The following is an 18,947-nucleotide window of genomic DNA, read 5'->3' as shown; positions in this document are numbered from 1 at the left end:
GAAAATATTATTCCTTGTAACAACCAGGCAGCCCTGAAATACCACAGCAGGGATATACTGCCTCATCTGTTGAAGAAGTTCTGGGTTTCTTCATGTACAGCATCAGAGACAGATACCTGGGTTGACGCTAGGACTTGAATCCTTCATCTCCGATCCAGTCCCATGATATCTGGCCTGTAGCGAGAGAAGGGCACCAGCAAAGCACCATGATATCAGGAAAGTGGCAGTATAATTTGGCACACCTGAGCTGGGACACTTAGCATACATGAACGTGAGATGATAGGGCACTTTCTGCTGCTCATCAAAAGCCCACCTTGTGATCCAGTGGAATCCAGTGCGAAATGGACACGTTCTCAAATTGATTTAAGATTTTATCCTCATCTCCCTCTGTTATTCTTTCCATTTCTCTCCATAAAATAGGCAGCCAGACAGGAACAAGACCGTATGTATAAAAGCCTAGTTGCAAAAGTTATTACTGTTTTCCACAACTAAACAGATTCTTAACTAAGCAAGCTTAGTTTTGATGGCCTACAAGATCAGAACACAATAATCCTGTCCAACTACACACCACCGATTCCGCTTGAAGCTGCACTTCCAACGACCACACGCGCCTTCCTGTAAGGAAAAACACCAGTGAAGTTGCCAGTGTGTCTATGTACACCAGCAACTGGTAACAACAGCATCTGAGAGCAAAGACCATGTATCATTTTGTACAAAACAGTGTCACCACAATTGCTGTAGCTATAGTGTAGTAGAAAATGTTATGAAAACAGAGAGGAGGACCCGAAGAAGCCAACCAGAAGCAAGGAGCTGAATCACATCACCCTGACAGCAGCACTGTATTTATTCAGTTTTACTTACTCAGCTAACGGGAGAGGATGGAGCTAATGCGAGCTCTCCTCACCGAACCAAGAAGGGTACCGTTCCCCAGACTGCCTGGACAGCAGAAGTACCCAGAGGAGGTAGAGCCATCATCACCATCTTCTGGAATCAATCCTGCTAGAGAGGGACTAGATCCGATATCCCTTGACACCACTGAGTAATCCTTTGTGTGCCTTGTATCTCCCTGTGGAGAACATTAAATTAGTCACAGAACAGCTCAGTGAGAGAGCAGAGATCATAATCTGGCTCTGTTTGTGTCTCCTCTCCACGCCAAGATAACAGTCAGGTCTGCAGCGATGTTGCTTATACATTTGCTAAACAAGTCATTTCTCAGTTTTCGTCAGAAACCAGAGCATTTTTACATATCCTATTATAGCTGAGTAAGTCTTGCTCTACTTAACACTAGCTTTTTGTAGTGGAAAATCTCCAGGAAACAAGCTGTTTAATGATGTTTTATCTGACTTGCACTCACTCCTAACTAAAGTCGTCCACCTGCCTTGGAAAGACATCTGCTTCAGAGGCTGACTGCTTTCCTCTAACACCCCTCGCACAGCTCAAAGCTGCCATTTTTACCATCACCTCTAATTTTACCAGCCAATAATCTCCTCGGGCATCTACAGGAAAGAGCGCGCTGTCAAACCTTTACTATAAGCACTGCTAATCCCTGTTCCCAGCTGTAACACTCCTCAGGAAAGAAATTAATAGCGGGCAGAACTCCAGTACAGGTACTGTCCTGCTGCCAGTGCTTTCCAGTTACAAACAGCGCTACAGGGCTTCCCTCCACAGCGGACACAGAGACACGGCAGAGCATCTCCACTCTTCCTCCCTTAGCAACCAAAGGAACGACGCTACATTTCTGAATGGGCAGCTGAAATTACAATTCAGCCTTCAATAACTTGGGTAGCTGTAGGTCAGTTGCAATTGAGGTCATCACATGCTGAAATACCAAGATGCAAATTTTAACTGAAAGCTTCGTTGCATTAGCGCTGTTTGCCTGCAAGAGCACAGTTCATTAACTCTGCCCTGCAAGGGAAGCAAGTGGGCACTAATTGTCTCCTGCCAACGCAGTGCATCCTTGCTGTCCCCCAGTCTGATGTTCACCGGGCCTTTTAGCCTCATGGGAGGAATGGACAGCTGTGCTGCCATTCAGCGGGACCTCAGCAGAGAAACGGTCTGACGGGAATCTCATGAAGCTCAAAGGGAAAAGCAAAGTCCTGCACATGGGGAGGAATAACCCCGTGCACCAGTATAGGCTGCGGACCAATCAGCTGGAGAGCAGCTTGGCAGAAACAGAGCTGGGGTCCTGATGGACAAGTTGAACATGAACTAACAACATGCCTCGTAGCAAAGGCAGCCAACAGCCTCCTGGGCTGCATTAGGAAGAGTGTTGCCAGCAGGTCAAGAGATGCAGTCCTGAAATTCTTCCCCTCTACTTGGCACTGGTGAGACCACAGCTGGAGTGCTGCATCCAGTTCTGGGCTCTCCAGTACCAGGAAGACATCAACATACCAGTGTAAGTTTGCTGAAGGGCCTCGATGACGATTAAGGAATTGGAGCATCCAACCCACCTACAAGAAGAGGCTGAGATAGCTGGGACTGTTCAGCTTCGAGAAGGTAAGACCCAGGCAGGGAGATCTTATCAATGTGAAAATATACCTGAAGGTAGGGAGTAAAGACGACAGAGACAGACTCTTGTCAGTGGTATCCAGCAGCAGGACAAGAGGCAATGGGCACCAAATACAGGAGAATCCATTTAAAGGTAAAAAAACACCCATGTTTTTACCGTAAGGGTGACTGAACCCCAGAACACATTCCTCAGAGGGTTTGTGGAATCTCCATCTTTGGAGATACCCAAACCCCAAATGGACACAGCCCTGGGCAGCCTACTGTAGTTGACCCTGCTTTGAGCAAGGGGGTTGGAGTAGATGACCTCCAGAGGTGCCTTCCAACCTCAGCCATTTGGCAATTCGCAGGAGTTCAGAGCTGCTCAGTTGAAGTCAGTCAGTTTCTGCTCCTCAGACCACATCCATCTTGTAGATATTTCAGAGTTTCTTGCCACAGCACCCTTTCTCTGCTCAGTATTTTTAGCTCATTGTTTTGTATTTTGCCAGCTGAGAAACTGGAGTTTGTAATTTTACCTCCAGCTTCATATTTCTTCTTAAAAGTGAATACAATGTCCTGTTTATAATAATAAAATCACTAGTTGGCAGGATGACATCAAATGGAAAAAGAGAAAGCAACTGGAAAATTTAGAGCAAGCAATTTTGAGTGCCAAGTTTCACATTTGTAATAGTCCAGCGGAGGTCAACAGGCTCCCTTATTATTAGGCAAATGGTAAAGAAATAGATACCCTCAAGTTCTTCCATGTTAGACTATATAAACCATCTCTACTTGAACAGGCTCTAGCACTTTCCAAAAGAGTGATGTTATACATTTTCCACAGTAACACCAACAATAGGAGACAAGCAAAAGGCAGAACTGCTTTGCAAAGAACAGCCTTTTTTCTCTCTCCAATATTTAGGTTTTTGTTTCCCACTATGATCGGACTTTCCTGGCTTTAGTTTCTTGTCCCAGTTAAGCAGTAAAGGAAACAAAAAGATATGAATGAAATTAGAAACATTTGGAATGAGTCTTAGAAATAGCTTTTGGGTTTCTTAGATTCCTGGCTACACCTCTTCAAACGGCCTCCTCCTCCAGCCCGTCTCCCGCACCCACCTTTCAAATTTGCATTTCCTCCTTTGCCCTGACCCCTCTTCTGTTCAGGGGCTCTATTTTTCCCCGCACCACCAAAACACTAAGTGCAAAGCAAAGCAAACAAGGAAATGAAAATTACATGTTGAGACACTGGAAAAAACCGGAAAATGGTTGAAACTTTGCACCCATCAAAATTTGTCTCTATGACACTAATCCTCCAATGTTTCTCTAAAAGCAGAAACCAAACACTTCTCAAACTTCTAATGAAAAAATACCAATTCCGGTCAACCTGAATAATAAAATAAGAACTCTGGTCCTATCTGTATTATCACATTTAAAGCATCTGGAAGGGAAGTTTCCTCAACCACGCTACTCTGATATTTTATGAAACTTCAGGCTCTCCATAAAACACAACTGCAGTATGCGATGCCAGCACCTAATATTTGCCTAATGCTTTGCATTAGAAGTTTTTGGTGTTCTTTACAAACAAGCAAGCTGGGAGTGCCCGTGAAATACTTGCCTAATTTTACAAATAGATACACCCATGCAGGTAAAAAGCAGATGTCCGTGGCCAAACTGTGCACGGGTGGCAGAGCAGAGTGTTAAATCAGCTAAAAGATTTCAAAGCCATCCACGAGGTTTGGATCTTTTCTGCCTTAAGTAATATTAAAATATTATGTAAACCTTTCTTTGTGAGCCACTACTGGAGAAATGAGGAAAAAAAAAAAAGAATAAAAATCTCTTGGAAGCAATTCTGCGCAGGCTATGTATGTGAGATCACAGTTGCTATCCAAACAGACTATGCATGGCAAGAACAGGCTTCCTGTAAAACTGAAAGGCTTGCAGGAAGATCAAGGAATATATTTACAAGATGGCATAGACAGAATATCCTTCCCTCCTCTTGCCCAGCAGCTTGGTGAAACACATTGTCTCACTTTCCTATAAAACCACACTCACAAATGCCTCCGGTGCAGAACCTCTACCTCCGTGCTCTATCCGCTGACTCACGGACCCGACCACGCTTGGGACACTGGTTAGCAGAAGACAGGTTCCCTTTTGTTGAGGAAAAGGTCGTTTCCCATGGTGAAAGGAAACAAGAAGTGACCTCAGGAAGAGGAAACACCAGAAAATGCAAGACCTTGCTCAGGTCTCAGTTCCAATTCCCAAAGGAACGACCCCAGAAAATTTACAGCTCTGTGTTACAGAACTGGAGATTTACTATAGATGAAGGTATTTTTAAGCCAAACTCTAATTTATGTTTACTTTAGTCAGGTGAGCAATGTGTAAACCGAATTAGGATGAGCTATTTAGAAGTGTTAACATGGCTGCTTGAGGAGGAAAGATGAGCCCTTATTTCACTGTAATTGATCTTATATTGTACTCCCAGAGCACTGTACAGTACCTGGGGAGCCTGACACAGCAACACGCACAAAGAACAGCAGAGATGGGCACTCACAGAGGCAGGTGTCACCGAACACGGTGTCAGCTCCCCTGGAAAACAAGGCACAGCTCCCATGTGCACCCAGACCAGACGCCCAGGTCCAGATGTCTTCCTCTGGACGCCAGCCCGGGCCAGCGTGACTGCTACTTGTACCACACTGCACACCACAACGCACTTATTGCTGACAGTGTGAAAGCTAATATTTCATACCACATTAAAGCCGAGCCACCTTGGGACTTGTCAGGAAGAGTCTCTTAAGGTCCGATGGGTGAGACCAGAAGAGACGGTGGCCAGGACTCCCACTGCAGGCGTCCACTCCGCTACAATTCATGCTACGTTTACTAATAAAACTCATCTTTTTCTGGGTAGATAAGCCTCTCGCTGTGAGGAAACAGAAAAGAAGATTCATCTGTATTTTACTTTCCGTATCTAGGAGTCTCATGTTAGTTCCATATGTTTTTAGACCACAGACTAGTTAGTCAGCGGTGTGGCAGTTGACATTAAAAGGATTAGTAAAATTAAGCTCAAATAATTGTCTTAAAAACCCTGACTGTTAAATGTTTATATTTGAGAGGATCAAAAGGAAATCTACTTTGTAGAGTGCACTGTGGTCGTGAAGGGGCAGAGAGGGATTTAAATGGCTTAACTGCAAAACTGTTATCACCTTGATAAGTCCCAGTGTAATAATTCAGCAATAAAAACAAGAAATGCACTTGGAATTTCTTTCCAAAACTGATTGTCTGACTGGAGACAAGTCAAGCTCTTTATTTGCTTGAAAGAACTTGGTCAGAAGAAACAGAGAATGCTAACTGAAATGTAGTCAAGAATATAAAAATAAGCACTTTCCAGTGACTTCTGAGCTGCAGCTTTCACTATCTGAAGCTTTTTTTGAAGCCACTTGAAGCCTACAGTCTGGATCTGGTATCTGAGTGTTACCACTAGTCAATCAGGAGTGTGATTCTCCCCTGAATTATTCCATTGTATGGCAGTGGAAACCCGGTAAAGCTGAAGCAGTAAGGAGGTCGCAGGCTACAGTGCAGGGTTAGGTCCAAAGTAACATCTGAAGTCCAAGTACAGACACAAATGGCTGCAGTTTATCAGCTTATACACTCAAATTGCTGATGTCCATGCCAATAACACAGATAAACTAAGAGGGAGAGGAGCTTGCTACGTACATGCAGGTGCTTGCACCAGTGCAGTGTCTTGAGGAATCAGGCTCATGGCGCTGTCTCACCTCAGCAATAAGCAAGAAAGCAATGAATCTGCCAGCTGAGACAGGATGCTTGAGCATAAGCAAGGATGGGAGTGGAACACACTGTACCATCTTAGTAATGCATTTATTGTTTATATTTCTTGCACCTTCCTTTATTGCAAAGTGAGGTTCTAAACAAATTTCTTTTGTCTTTAAATCTTTTCTAGTAAAGACGTCTCTGAAATCTGACACTTGGAAGCGCAGCAAATCCACTCGGCTTGGGTAGACCAGCAATGTCAGAGCGCCTACCACCCAACAGACCGTGGAGTTCCCGAAAGCTGGTGGGAGCATCACTAAGTTACAGGGATGGGTAATGTGAGGTAGGTGGACAGCACAAAGTTGCCAGGCTGCAGGGAGGGACTGCATTTGCCAGCTGCTAACCTGATCAAGAGCCGTCATAAACTCCACATGACACCGGTTCTTTGAAACAGAGAAAAATGTTGAGACTAGACAGGAAAATGCAGGACAGTCTCTACCTGTGCTTAAGTTTCAAAGTAACAATGTCCAAGATCATTTGATCTGCCAGGCATTCAGAAAATCTCTGCTATAAAACTACCACTAAAATACGTAATACATTCCAGACAAAAACATAAAGCTTTCAGATGAGGTGCCAAACACCGAATTTTCAGTTTTCAATAGTTCTTTTGAGAAAAAGCTTCTTTGCCTCACAAAATACTTCTCCAAATAACTGATCTTCCAGGTTTGTAGGTATTTTCAAAAGCAGTTTCTTTCCATGCTAGCACAGGTAACATGTAATACGGTACACATAATAAAGTCAGTGCCTTTTCAAAGTGCGATGAAAGCAAAACAAAATAGCAGAACCCTGCACCAACCCAAGAAGGAGCGTCAGACCGCGCTTTTTGTCGTTACCTTAAATCTCTTCTTTTGGCCAGCTCTCCTGGTGGGATAACCCAGGGCAGGCTCTGGGGAAGACACGCCAGTGCTTCGGGGGAAAAGTCAGAGAAATCCACACCGTACTCTGTCAGGATCCCTTCCGTTTCCGGCTCAATCTCGCCGGCCTGCCCAAGACTTTTGGACAACTGCCTGCAGAAAGAAAGAAAGGGATGCTTTTTTTTTTTGAAGTGTATAATTACTACTGTCGCGTTGTTACTGTCCCCGCAGAGAGGCTGCTGAGCCCTCAAACATACTCTTTCACCCATCCACTTCTCCCTCAGTTTTGGCACAGGACGTAGCAGGCATTCACACCATACCATGACTTATGTCTGCTGGAGATGCAAAACACCAGCCAGACAGTACCCTAGACTGTTTCATGCATTGCATTTTAAGGAGACATTTTATATTATTAGTTTTTTGTAGAGGTAAGAAAGTGTCGAATTTTAGAAAAAAATACATCCAACAGGGATTAGAGAAGCTCAGCCCTCCACACAAGCAGCTCTAGCTTTACACATGGCTGGTTCCCTTGAGATCCTCCTTCTCTCCTTGCCACTGAAAAAGGTGACTCACCCCTACTACAGATTCCCCTGTAGAATCTGTAGAGATGGAGAACAGATTCCCCCCAGATCCCAGACAGTTCCGCAGAAGCCAGCTCCCAGGGAGCTCAGCACGCTGCTCTCCATCCCAAAGGATATGCATCTCTGCCTGGGCAAACTGATGCCCTATGAAGAGAGAGGTGTGAAGAACCCTTATTGCCTTCCTTACAGGAGTCACGCACTCGGACATGCCCACAGATCATCTTTCCAACCATTTGCCAGGCTCTTTCCAGGACCTAAACATTCCCAGTAGTTTGTCCCTCCTCTCCTAGCTTAGCAGAAGCCTCTGAACCAGGAGCCAACTGGAGCGCAGCCAACAACCTAGAAGCAAGTCACAGACAGGGGAAACTGTCCCCCACATGCTAATAGTCTTTGATGAAGTATTCCACACATGTGTGGATGAGGCTGCTGCGCTATTATGCTTAGAGAAAGTTTCCATCTGCTCCAGTGCAAACCCAGCACGCGTTTATCTGAGCACTTTGGTGTTAAACAAGCGTTCGGCTCCGGACACAGTGTGCAAACCAGGACTCCAAAGGAGTGGGATGTTTGTTCCCTCCCTACCTCGTTACAAATACTACAGGAGAATCTATGTCCCATGGTGGCGGCTCTCCTTGACCCCTTTCTCACCCCCCAGATTGCTCTACAGGACACAGAGATAAATTATTATCATTTTTTTAATATACTGCCATTAGCGCAAATGGGACATTACAGCCAATAGAGAGATAACATTCCTGATCTAAGAAAATTACAACTGAAATTAAGGCAAATCCATCAAAATATGACACAAGTGAGAGGGGTAATAACACAGGGCAAAACCAGCCACTCTAATAAGTGTTTTTCCACTGCATAAAATACACAATCATTATATCGATCCTTCTGCTTTAATTCCAATGAGTGAGAACAGGCACTAATTGCTTTCCTAAATTGGGGCCAAAACAGAGCACTTGTCATTTGGACGAGCAAGATGCTCTCAGGGCTTCAAATGTGCCATAAACCCCCAGAACAAACGCCATCCGCACAGCGCAAGCGAGCCCATCTTCTTTATGGGAGCAAAGCTTGCTCTCCTCGCAATGGGAAGGGCTGCGCAATAAACCTGTCACATGGCGTAATACGCTGGAAAGGATTGCGCGCTCCGCGGCACGGTAAATTGTAGAGTTCACGTTGCCTAGCTTTAAAATAAAAATGAAAACAAGGATAAAAAGATATTTCCCTCCATTGTTTCAATTTTATGTACAAACTGTATGGCAGAAATATGCGCGCATTTGGCATCGAGGCCGAGTTCTCTGTTCCTGCCGCTTGGTCCCAGCCTGATCCTTATTTTAACGTAAATAAACGAGGCATCAGTTTTATCTCCCTCTCTCTAAGCAGTAACAATAAGCCAGAGAAATCACCACTTCATTTCCAACGTCTAGTGCAGAGCTGGGGGACTGAGCAAGGACGAGCCCGTGGGTCCGCAAGCCTGCCAGCACCACCAAGGATGGGTTGAAAAAAAAAACAAGAGGAAAAGAGAGGACATGTTGCCCTACCGAAAAGAAACGGCAAGGGCTTGAGTCTCAGGTGCCCCTTCTCTTGGAAGGGCAGGGCTGGGAAATGCACCAAGAGGGCGGCTGGACGCCTGCACGACAAGTCATGGAAAGCGCCTCTAAATGCCAGAGTGCTTTCCAGCTCAGTCTTGAAACCCATGTTCTCTTGATCCGTTTACTGAAATTAGATTACGAACCATAAGGGGTTTACCCAGAGGTTTGATATAGGACTAATATTTTTTTAATAGTAATTAACATTTGATTTACAGTGTTCCAGGGAACATTTTCCAAGTACCTTGAAACAAAAAGTGTACAACTGACTTTAATTGGGGCCATGTTACAGTCACACAGACATGATGACTTGCATCAGAGCAAAATCTGACAGGACAGCATGTGATCAAAGGTAACACATATAGGATCACTGACGGCCCGGGAGTAACAGCCAGGCTGTAAAATCACTCATGGGGCTCCGCAGCCACTGAGGGCAGCAAGAATAGTTCAAGAGGCTTATAAACAACAACAGGCACAGGGCCCAGCGGCAGTCAGACGTTCGCTCCCAGGGAGTCACGGTGTCTGTGACACCCCAGGCTTGCGTGTGTGTCTTTTTTTTTCCAAATGTTAAAAAGTAAAAAAAAAATATAATGGTTACAGACGTAAACATTTCTTTTCTGTGACGCTGATGGGGGAGCATTAGAGCATGCCAGAGGGTTCCTTGAATACCCTCAGACTGATGTCAAAGACGGTGGCAGCACACAGCGATGGGAATGTGCCGTGGATGGGGCATTGGGCAGCCCCCAGCACAGGGTGTTCGTCCAAACCAGCCATCGCCGGAACATCGAGTTGCTCCCAGCTGCAGACTCACTAGGGTTGGCCTCCCATGCCTGTGCGCCTGGGGCAGAGCCACACTCATGCTGCCATCTTGCCCTTCACACTCATGCTGCCATCTTGCCCTTCACGGTGACACTGGTGGCATCTATTTGGCCACCCATTTCTACAAACATTCGAACCCTCTCCACTCCCCAGACTCAGCTGAAACTGACCAACGTGTTCAAAGGTTATATGATAAGAACTCTCCAAAAAGACAAAGTGTAATTACATAAGGCTTGTTTCCTTTGGAAAGCCGGGCAGGCTCCCAAATGGGAGTGAATAACTTCCATGGGGACTTAACAATCTTACTCAGTCTCTCCTGGAGCAGACTCGTCCAGTCATCATCCTACATGGAGGGTTTCTTTCAGCAGCAGGAGAACATCCTACACGTGAATAAGCCACCCCTCCTAGAGAAAGCTAGTACAGCAGCAGGAGAGGGGACAGCAAGGAATACCACCTGGATGCTCCCACCACCCAGAGCTTGCAGGCAACACCGCACAGGCTTGATAAAGCCTGAAGGTGCTAGTGGAGATGGTGAGATGTCTGCAGGGCTGAGCGTCATGGAGACAGCGAGCCGCGTCATGAGAACCCACGGCGCCGAGACTGCAGTCCAGCCCCACTCCCACCCGGAGCTGCCTCCCTTCAGCTGCTGGGCCACCCGCCATCGAAGTGCAGGAGCAGGAGGGTGCCCCCCATGAAGGTGGAGGTATCTCACACCTCAGAGCAGTACGCGAATTAGCTGCGCTGAGGGAATGCGGCTTTCCTGAGAGACAGTCCCATCTACAAGAAGGTGTTTTTCCAACAGAGCTACACCGCTTGGGGATCACACCTTCCCTCAAGCCTTACAGTGAGGTACCCAAGGTATCTAGTCATTTCCACTCACACCAAATACATTCGTGAATTAAAAAAATCAGAATAAAATGCCAGAGATGAAAGGAATTCAAGCCACGTGGGTGGTTTCGGAAAGAACGTCAAGAACATCCTGCAGTCTTTCATTTTATTGCAAATGCCGTGACAAATCTTGTCACCTTGACTGACCAATTATCCAAGGCCCTGAGCTAGAATAGCCACGAGTTCCGTGTGACGCAGAAAGAATCAGTGATTCAACATCTTACTACTAGTTTGGGGAGTTTTTAAACAGTCTCATCCATCACCATACATGGAGGCTAAAAAAAAAAAAAAAAAAAAAGGATTCTGCCTTAACCATCTCCAACAGTGTAGACAGAGATGTCTGGACTAGTTCTCCAAACAGCCCTGGACTCCAACACTGAAAAAAGGTCCCCAGAAAATAACTGTACATGGCAGTACTTGTAATAATTATCTGGAAAAGGATACTATTTTAGAGCTATTTTGCTTTACCTGCTACCTGAAGCAGGTACAGTTAAATGGCATTTCACTGCCACGGTAAAATCACTTCACATGCAGGAGGGAGCACAGCAGGACACTCAGAGCATCGCCAGCGGCTCATGGAATCCTTAGTTCCTCCCTGCTCCTTCCCAGTGCAGTCGGGGTGACAGGGTGGCAATCAGAGGGGACAGCGTCTCACTGGTGACCACCAGGTGGCAATCACGACACAGAAACGCACCCCCCTCCCAAAGGGGACCTCCAGGGACTGCCAGGTTGCCCCTGTGCAGGTGACCACCCTGGGTGGCCAGTGACACCATCAAACTCTTGGCCAGGGCAGCCCGCTGCTCCAGCCACATGTGGTCACTGTGAAGACCAGACTATGCCATTAACTGTGCTTGGAAACCTGTCACTGAACTTCCCAAGGGAAAAAGAAAGCTGAGGAAGGTGGTTGATGAGCCTGGGGGAGTTCGGCTGCAGGATGGAGAGTACCTGGAAACACCCAAGGCATCCAGGGGAAGTGACTGCCAACTACGGAGGGAGCTTCCCTTGTCATACTTCCATCAGACTTAGACGGTGCAGAGTGATGACCTACACGCTCTTCGGTCCAGACCTTCAAAACCACGGTGGTGCTGTCAAAGGGGTACCATGAAGTCTCTGGGCAGAACTAAGGGGTGCACAAGAAAGTGCAAAAAAACCAAGCATGCAGTGAGCTGCAGATCACCTGCTCTTCTCTCCTTCAGGTGGGCCACGACTAGCAAACTCACCTTATAAACTAGCTTATAAACCAGCCTAAAAGCAAACAAGAACTTTTGGGACCTTCAGGAGACTTCCTTGTCTTTCCATGTTTCAACAAGCATGTATTTAGATTTAAAAACAAAATCGGTCAACAAGGTTTCACGCTCCCATCTCCTCAAGGCACTTAGTGAACTGCAATGGAGTCCCAAGGAAATGGCTATGTGTGAAGACAATCACGGACCTTTTTGTTCCTGACAACACCCTTTACATCTTGGAAAGTACTAAAACAGCCAGATGAGAATATACAGTGTTGTCAGAAGCACAGATTAAGACACACACATTAGCCAATGAAAAAAGACATTAGCCCATCCTCCTATTCCCCCTCCCCGTCCCCGTTTCTGCTGAAAAGGGGGGTTATCCATGACAAGAAGCCAAGCAGTACAATCACCCTCCAGCCTTTTCACTGCTGGAGTCAAAGACGACAAAGAAAATCGCTGCCAATAAGATACTTAGTCACAGTGAAGTTCACAGCACAGCCAGCCCCTAGTTAAGTGGGGCTCAAAGGGAGGCCACTTCAGTTCATGCACTGCAGTTCAACTAGGAAATACTGAATGACTTAACGGCTCATGTGGCTCTCAAGGACTATACATGAAATTTGCTATTACTAGGCACATGAAGCAGCCACGACTGATAATGAACTTAAACTCAGGGAAACAGGGACTTGAGTTTAGTTTACTTTTAGTTCTAGGGCTGATAGATACATGCCAACACACTTACTCTTTAAAAAAAAACAAAACTTTTATGTAAGTTTTAAGCTTTACCAGGAGTTTAAACTGAGGACTCCAAAAACCACAGTGCTGACACCGTAGGTCAGCTGTGCTATCCCATCGGAACAGCTTTGCAAGGGGAAAAGAAAAGTTGGGCTTCATGCCCAACTCCCACTACTGCACGTGCTCCAGATTACAGCCAGATCCCCATCACCTGTAAAATTTGACCACAGCATCGTCGTAGGTCAGAGTTACCTACTGTGGATCACCAACTAAACCAGGACTACTCAATTTTTCCCAAGATAACTGAATAGATTTATCATTGTCCACCATTTGTTATTGAGACCCACTCAATAGGAAACTGCGTGGCCACTCCATGTGGGAGCTTGGCACACTGCAGCTGTTCCCAAGAGAAGAGTGAAAATGCTGAAGACTACAGGGTCTTCCTCAAGGAGAGTCAAAACGAACTTGCGATCTGGATCTGGTCCAGCATCGGTCGTTTCTGTAGCCCTAGCCTAAAATCTCCTCCTTGGAGGAGATGGCAGTGCCTGCCACTTGAACTCCAGACAGCTATGGCTTTCCAGTGCCTCTTGAAATGCACAGACAGCAACACCCTTCTCATCTGCTTCAGGAGTGAATGAATCTTCTCTTGGTTTCTAGCATCCTTCCGTGAAGCAATGCAAATTTAAAACCACAAAAATCTGTGACTTCTTTCTACTTCTTATCAGTAAAGGCTTAAAAACCAAAGATGAACCTCACAGCTACTGATCTTCCTCTGGCAGAGGTGAAATGCCTACACACTGTCCTGCTCTTCCACAAAGGGAGGAAAGACTGAAAAAGGCTGCCAACACCCCACAGTGCTTGTGCTGGTCAGGCTAAGTACCTGTGTGTCTTCCTTCTAGACTGCAAGCTCTTCTGAGCAAAGACCATAGGCTCATTCATGCTGTGACGTGCCAGCACACTGAAGCGAGCACCAAAAGAAACTAGCATTATGTTGCCATATGATTAACTAGTGATGAGATATCCTTAGCCTCATCACAGTTTATCCACCAAATACCAGAGGGCTACAAGACAAGTGTCTTGTTAACAGATTCCTGTCTCTAATGCATGTATCAAACTACGTGAAACCAAGAACTCCGACTAGAAATCTGAGTCATCTCTACTTCCAATGGCAGTCACATACCCTGTTGCAAAGTTGCTGTCTTCTTTCCAGTCCACTATGCGACAGATGAAAAGTATATTTGAATAGTCCTCAGGCCTGGTCACAAAGTCTGGAGGGCAATCAGCCAAGGACACGTAGGCCCTGGGCACTCTGTGGTCCACAGGTGAGAACATGGCACACCTCCTGAAGAGTTCACTGTTCTTGTCTGCCAGAAGTTTGATGAAGCCTGTAGCTGCTCGGGAATGTTTTTTTTCCAAAATATAGACCACCTGGAAGAGGCAAAAGTTTCTACAGTTAATACCTTCAGAGAAACTTATTTTCTTTAACAGAATAGGGATACACAGAGGCTTAGCAGAGTGTCTGGAAAAATCACAAGACCTATATCATGTTTTGCCTGCGTGTGTATATGTGTGTGTGCATTTTTTAACTGAGTACCTATTTACAATGTATTTTCCTTGCCATCTTGCTCATGGCTATAGAAGAGCTAAGTGCCTTCCAAGTGCTAGCTCTCTACAGCAATTTTCTTGATTACAGAACAAAACCAGACAAGAAGCAGATGCTTCCAAATGCAGGGAATTAGCCACAACATACAAGCAACTCCTGTAAAATCTTTCATTTGTATCCCCAGCCTGTGATTTCAACATTCAGTGCAGAACAGGCCAGTCCAAAAACGGTGCCGCTGGCGGATCCAACGTTAACCACAGGAAAGGATGTGCTGTGGGGAATTTGGCAGTTCTCTCCTCTTCTCTGTGCTTTCTGAAGTTAGGGGTTATTTTACCTTTATACAAGATGGCTTTGAAAAGAATAATAAATTACAATATCACTAAATAATTGTTCCAGAGAGGTGTTCATCCAGGCTATATTTTTGTAGACCATAATAAATCACTGGATAACAGAAATATTATAGCCGATTTCCTAAGCTTACACAGAAGAGTCCTTCCAGAAGGTTTCAGGAGCTGCACCTCTGTGTGACTCTGAGCGCCGGAATCGCCACGCTGGATGAGACCAGAGGGCAGCCCAGCCCAGAAGAGGGACCAGAATCAGAGGCCTCAAGGGAAAGCACAAGACGTGGAAGAGTCCTGACCCAGCCTGACCCAGTAGTCCTTTTCGGGTCTCTTAACATTCAGAGATTGACTCAGATCTTGAACCAACAGCACCAACAGCCTTTCCAAAGTCTGTAAGAATTAATTCTGACAACTTTGGATACCCTGATGCTCATATTAGTACCCGATCTTTTTTCTGAATCTTGTTAAGTAATTTTGTGTAACAAACAAAAGGAATTTAAACAAGGATAATTGGTAAAAATAACAAGACACTTGATTTTTATCAGATCGGACAATTACTCTCTTTGAAATGGGAAATGAAATTCAAAGATCAACAAATGGAGACTACAAAGAGGCCAGGGCCGGCCTCCTCCAGCCTTTGGGAGTGCACACGTGCTCGCTTGTCACTCTCCATGGAGTTACCTTGGCTGTCCTTTGAAGAAACGTATCTGGGAGCAGCCTGGGATCATTCACCTTGGGTCCATCATCTTGCTTTGTTCTGTGCACACCGCTGATCCCAACAGCCTTCACTGCATCAGACAAGACAAACACAACAGTTACTGTAGCACATTTCCATCACGAAGTCGTGTCCGGCCTTTGCTGTAAACTACAAAACAAGGTGCACATAGTAGACTTATTTGAAAGGAAAGAGTTCTCTAAAATGTTAGAATAGCCAAGCATGAAGCAATTATTATTTCTCCAGACTACCACAGAGAGCAGATATATGTTCACTTACCATGCAGATCTGCTGAAAAACAACAAAAATCAAAATAAACCCAAACTTTACAAGTACAACTATACAAGCCATAATAAACAAAATGGTGGAAAACACATTCTGTTTATTAAATACTAAGAACTACATGAATGTCCTGGCACTTCTTAGTTGGAGTCGTTAACATTATATAAATAGTCTGTTAAGTACATACATTCATTTAATATTTAATTTCCTTATGGAAGGTTATAAAATGCATGTTTACCTTTGAAACCATATCTACTAAGCTATCCCTGTTCAGCTGTGGATCAGGATTATGATAAAGTAATGAAAGTAATCACTACATATGACAAACAGCTCCCTCTCCTTGAAATCTCTTCACCAGATACCGAGCATATTTAAATCAACAGTCAACTAATTTATCAACTAATTAACTAATTAAATCAACAGTCAACTAATTTATAGTTTGCCATTTTCAAATATTCAAGTATGTGAGTTTGAAAGTACCTGCTATAGGTGGCGGGCACACCCAATGCATTCAGTGTTTACAAACATCCAAAGTGATCTTTGCCATGGGAAAGGCTGGGACCGGTCCCTTCTTGAGCCGCATCCCTGCTGAGAGCCCACAGTTATTGGTCTGACAGCATTTTTCAGATGGAAACATCCACACGCTCTTCTATGGAGGGCTCACGGAGGATGGATGCCTTTTCCCACCTACACGGCGCATCGCATCCCTCTCAAGCACATGTGCTAAAATCAAACCCCGAGCGTTCAAAAGAAATGTTGCTTTCTTAAAGAGAGACCGTGGCACCAACTGCAAGTTTCAAGGGACATAGCTGTCACTGTCTCCCTTAGAAGACATGAGATAAAGCAATGTTTTTGCTGAAGACTGTGCTCCAGCAGGCCAACAGCACTCACGCACGCCAGAAAGCCTCAAGGAGAACAGTGGTGACACGCAGACCCTGGCCCCCAGATGACACCCATCTGTCCCACAGGGACACTCGACAGAGGCTGCTGGTGACATGACAGATGAGGGGAGGCTGCAGCTGCTGGGGCACCAGGGGCCGGGGCTCGCAGGGAGCCGCGGTGGCAGCAGCTTGCCCCGAGGGGAACGACTGTGCGCCACCGTCACTGGGGCACGTTCACAGATGGTCCTGCCACTGTGGACGGCCTGGGCTGCCTTCGGGCAACGTTACCCCAGCAGTCGTTTGACAATGACAGCTACTGCTCTAATGACAAACTCTGGTTCTCATATGCCACTAATTATCCCCAGCTTTGTCTTCTGATAGAAAGCTCTTCAGACTTTGCCTCTCCCCAGAGATCACCTTCTTCAGAAGAATCTAAGTGACTTTAACTTTATTTCATCTTTACTGACTTGCTAGCAAGGCCAAGAGAACAGACAGATATTCAGGGATTTAAATAAAAATGTACTTTCCTTAAAAAAGCAGTAGTAGCAGCAGCAAAACCCCTTTCTCTTGTACTTCTCCTACTGAAATAAACTCAGCTGTGCCACAACTGGGGTTACTAAGGGATAAAACCACCCAGAGTTTCATGGAGACAAACAAGCTGAGGAAAAAAAATGCTTGGAAAATTATAAACAGTTTATAAAGTGGGGATACCCAAGTTACACACCTCATTCGCTTGACTCCTCTAAGATCTCTGCCAGCTAAAGGTCATACCAAGCAATCAGCTAGCGAAGAAGAAAAGCAAGGAGCCGTTTTGTTTTCTTAAAAATTTTCAAGCCATCAGTTAACAGTCACGGGTTTATGGTGTGCCAACCATAAAGACAGCTAGGACAAAGAACAAGACGATCTGGGACAAAGAAACACTGGCAGAAGCAGAGGGCAAGGGGAGGCTGGTAGCCTGCCAAAGGCCATGCCCTCAGGCACACCTGCCACAAGCCCAGGGCTTTACTGGAGCGAACTCTCCCCCACTGAACGGCACATACTGGTGGGAAGAGAAACCAGATCTAAACGTGTTTGGGTAAAAACCAAGAGCTGCATTCGCTGCTTTCCCAGCGTAGCAGAACGACTGCAGCGACTCAGGGTCCAGCAGGCAAGAATGAGAAAAGCACCAGGAGCCACACAGGGAACATGCCCTTATTAGCACTGCCTTCTTTCCACTTCTCCTTCCAGCTCCCATTTCTCCAAAATGTTGCTTGTGTTTTTTCACTGAAGCAGCCTTCCCTGTTAAAAAAGGAGCCAGCAGTGGTGTCCTTCGGAAGTATCACATCCATGCATGCAAAAGCATGGAAGCACCAGGAGAGAGCTCTCATGGAGAGCACAGCAAATGGGTCACCACAGCGTCCTTTGCCTGGGACAAAGAACAGGCAGGGCTGGGGCATTGTCCCCCATCCTGCTGAAGCTGAGCCCCATGCAAACTCAGTACAGGTACCAGGAAGCCTCCACATTCTCACTCTGGCACATGGTAGAACCTGTCGCCTTCCTTCACAGCCAATGTCAACAAGGGGCCTTTGGCTGGTTGCAAAACACAAGTTCTTCTTTGGGGGTCTCTCAAATTTCAGAATCCTTCCCAAAAAATTCTGGGATTATTAGAGACTCCAGCAGACAGAGGCTGGTATCTATGATTATACCATCAACAGGAAGCAAATCCCAGCCATCTACTTATTTCTACCCATCTTTCTTAATTTCAGTATCTAAAAAGTCATCGTGCACATTTACTGATGGGCAGCGCTCCTGAAACAAGGGACAGGGAAGAAGACACACGAGGAAATCTGCACTCTTGGGGCCAAGAGATGTGGACTTGTCTATAGCTCATAGCTCCTCCTTTTGAAGTCAACATTCTGTCAGTACCAGGGTTGCACCTAGTGCTTGGAGATCTCCAATAGCAGAGGACCATCAACGAGGGCTTCCTGTCACAAACCCCTCTGCTCAGAAAGGACAACTACCCAGATCCAATGTCCACCTGGTTCAGCTGTGAATCTACTGCACAGAGACCTCAGCCTCAACTGAAGCATTAAGGAGAAGTCTGGTACCTGCATCCCCTAAACACACTTCTGACAGTCCCTGACT

The 18,947-nt window shown here is 45.7% G+C and overlaps 1 protein-coding gene across 3 annotated transcripts in view; it reads right to left on the bottom strand.

The window, feature by feature from the left end:
• Positions 1-18,947, bottom strand: part of DIS3L2 (DIS3 like 3'-5' exoribonuclease 2) — a 193,903-nt gene that overhangs the window by 104,712 nt on the left and 70,244 nt on the right. For all 3 annotated transcript variants that reach the window (XM_074590908.1, XM_074590909.1, XM_074590910.1), the window contains 3 exons: positions 15,627-15,733; positions 14,182-14,429; positions 7,140-7,313 (listed from right to left, as the gene is read on the bottom strand). In XM_074590908.1, coding sequence (XP_074447009.1) covers positions 7,140-7,313; positions 14,182-14,429; positions 15,627-15,733 — 529 coding nt within the window. The remainder of the gene's footprint in view (positions 1-7,139; positions 7,314-14,181; positions 14,430-15,626; positions 15,734-18,947) is intronic.

Source organism: Larus michahellis, chromosome 6, assembly GCF_964199755.1.
Source record: "Larus michahellis chromosome 6, bLarMic1.1, whole genome shotgun sequence".
In the NCBI taxonomy this organism is placed as follows: domain Eukaryota; kingdom Metazoa; phylum Chordata; class Aves; order Charadriiformes; family Laridae; genus Larus; species Larus michahellis.
Note: the sequence above shows the minus strand (reverse complement) of the source record. Positions and strands in the feature narration are given on the sequence as shown.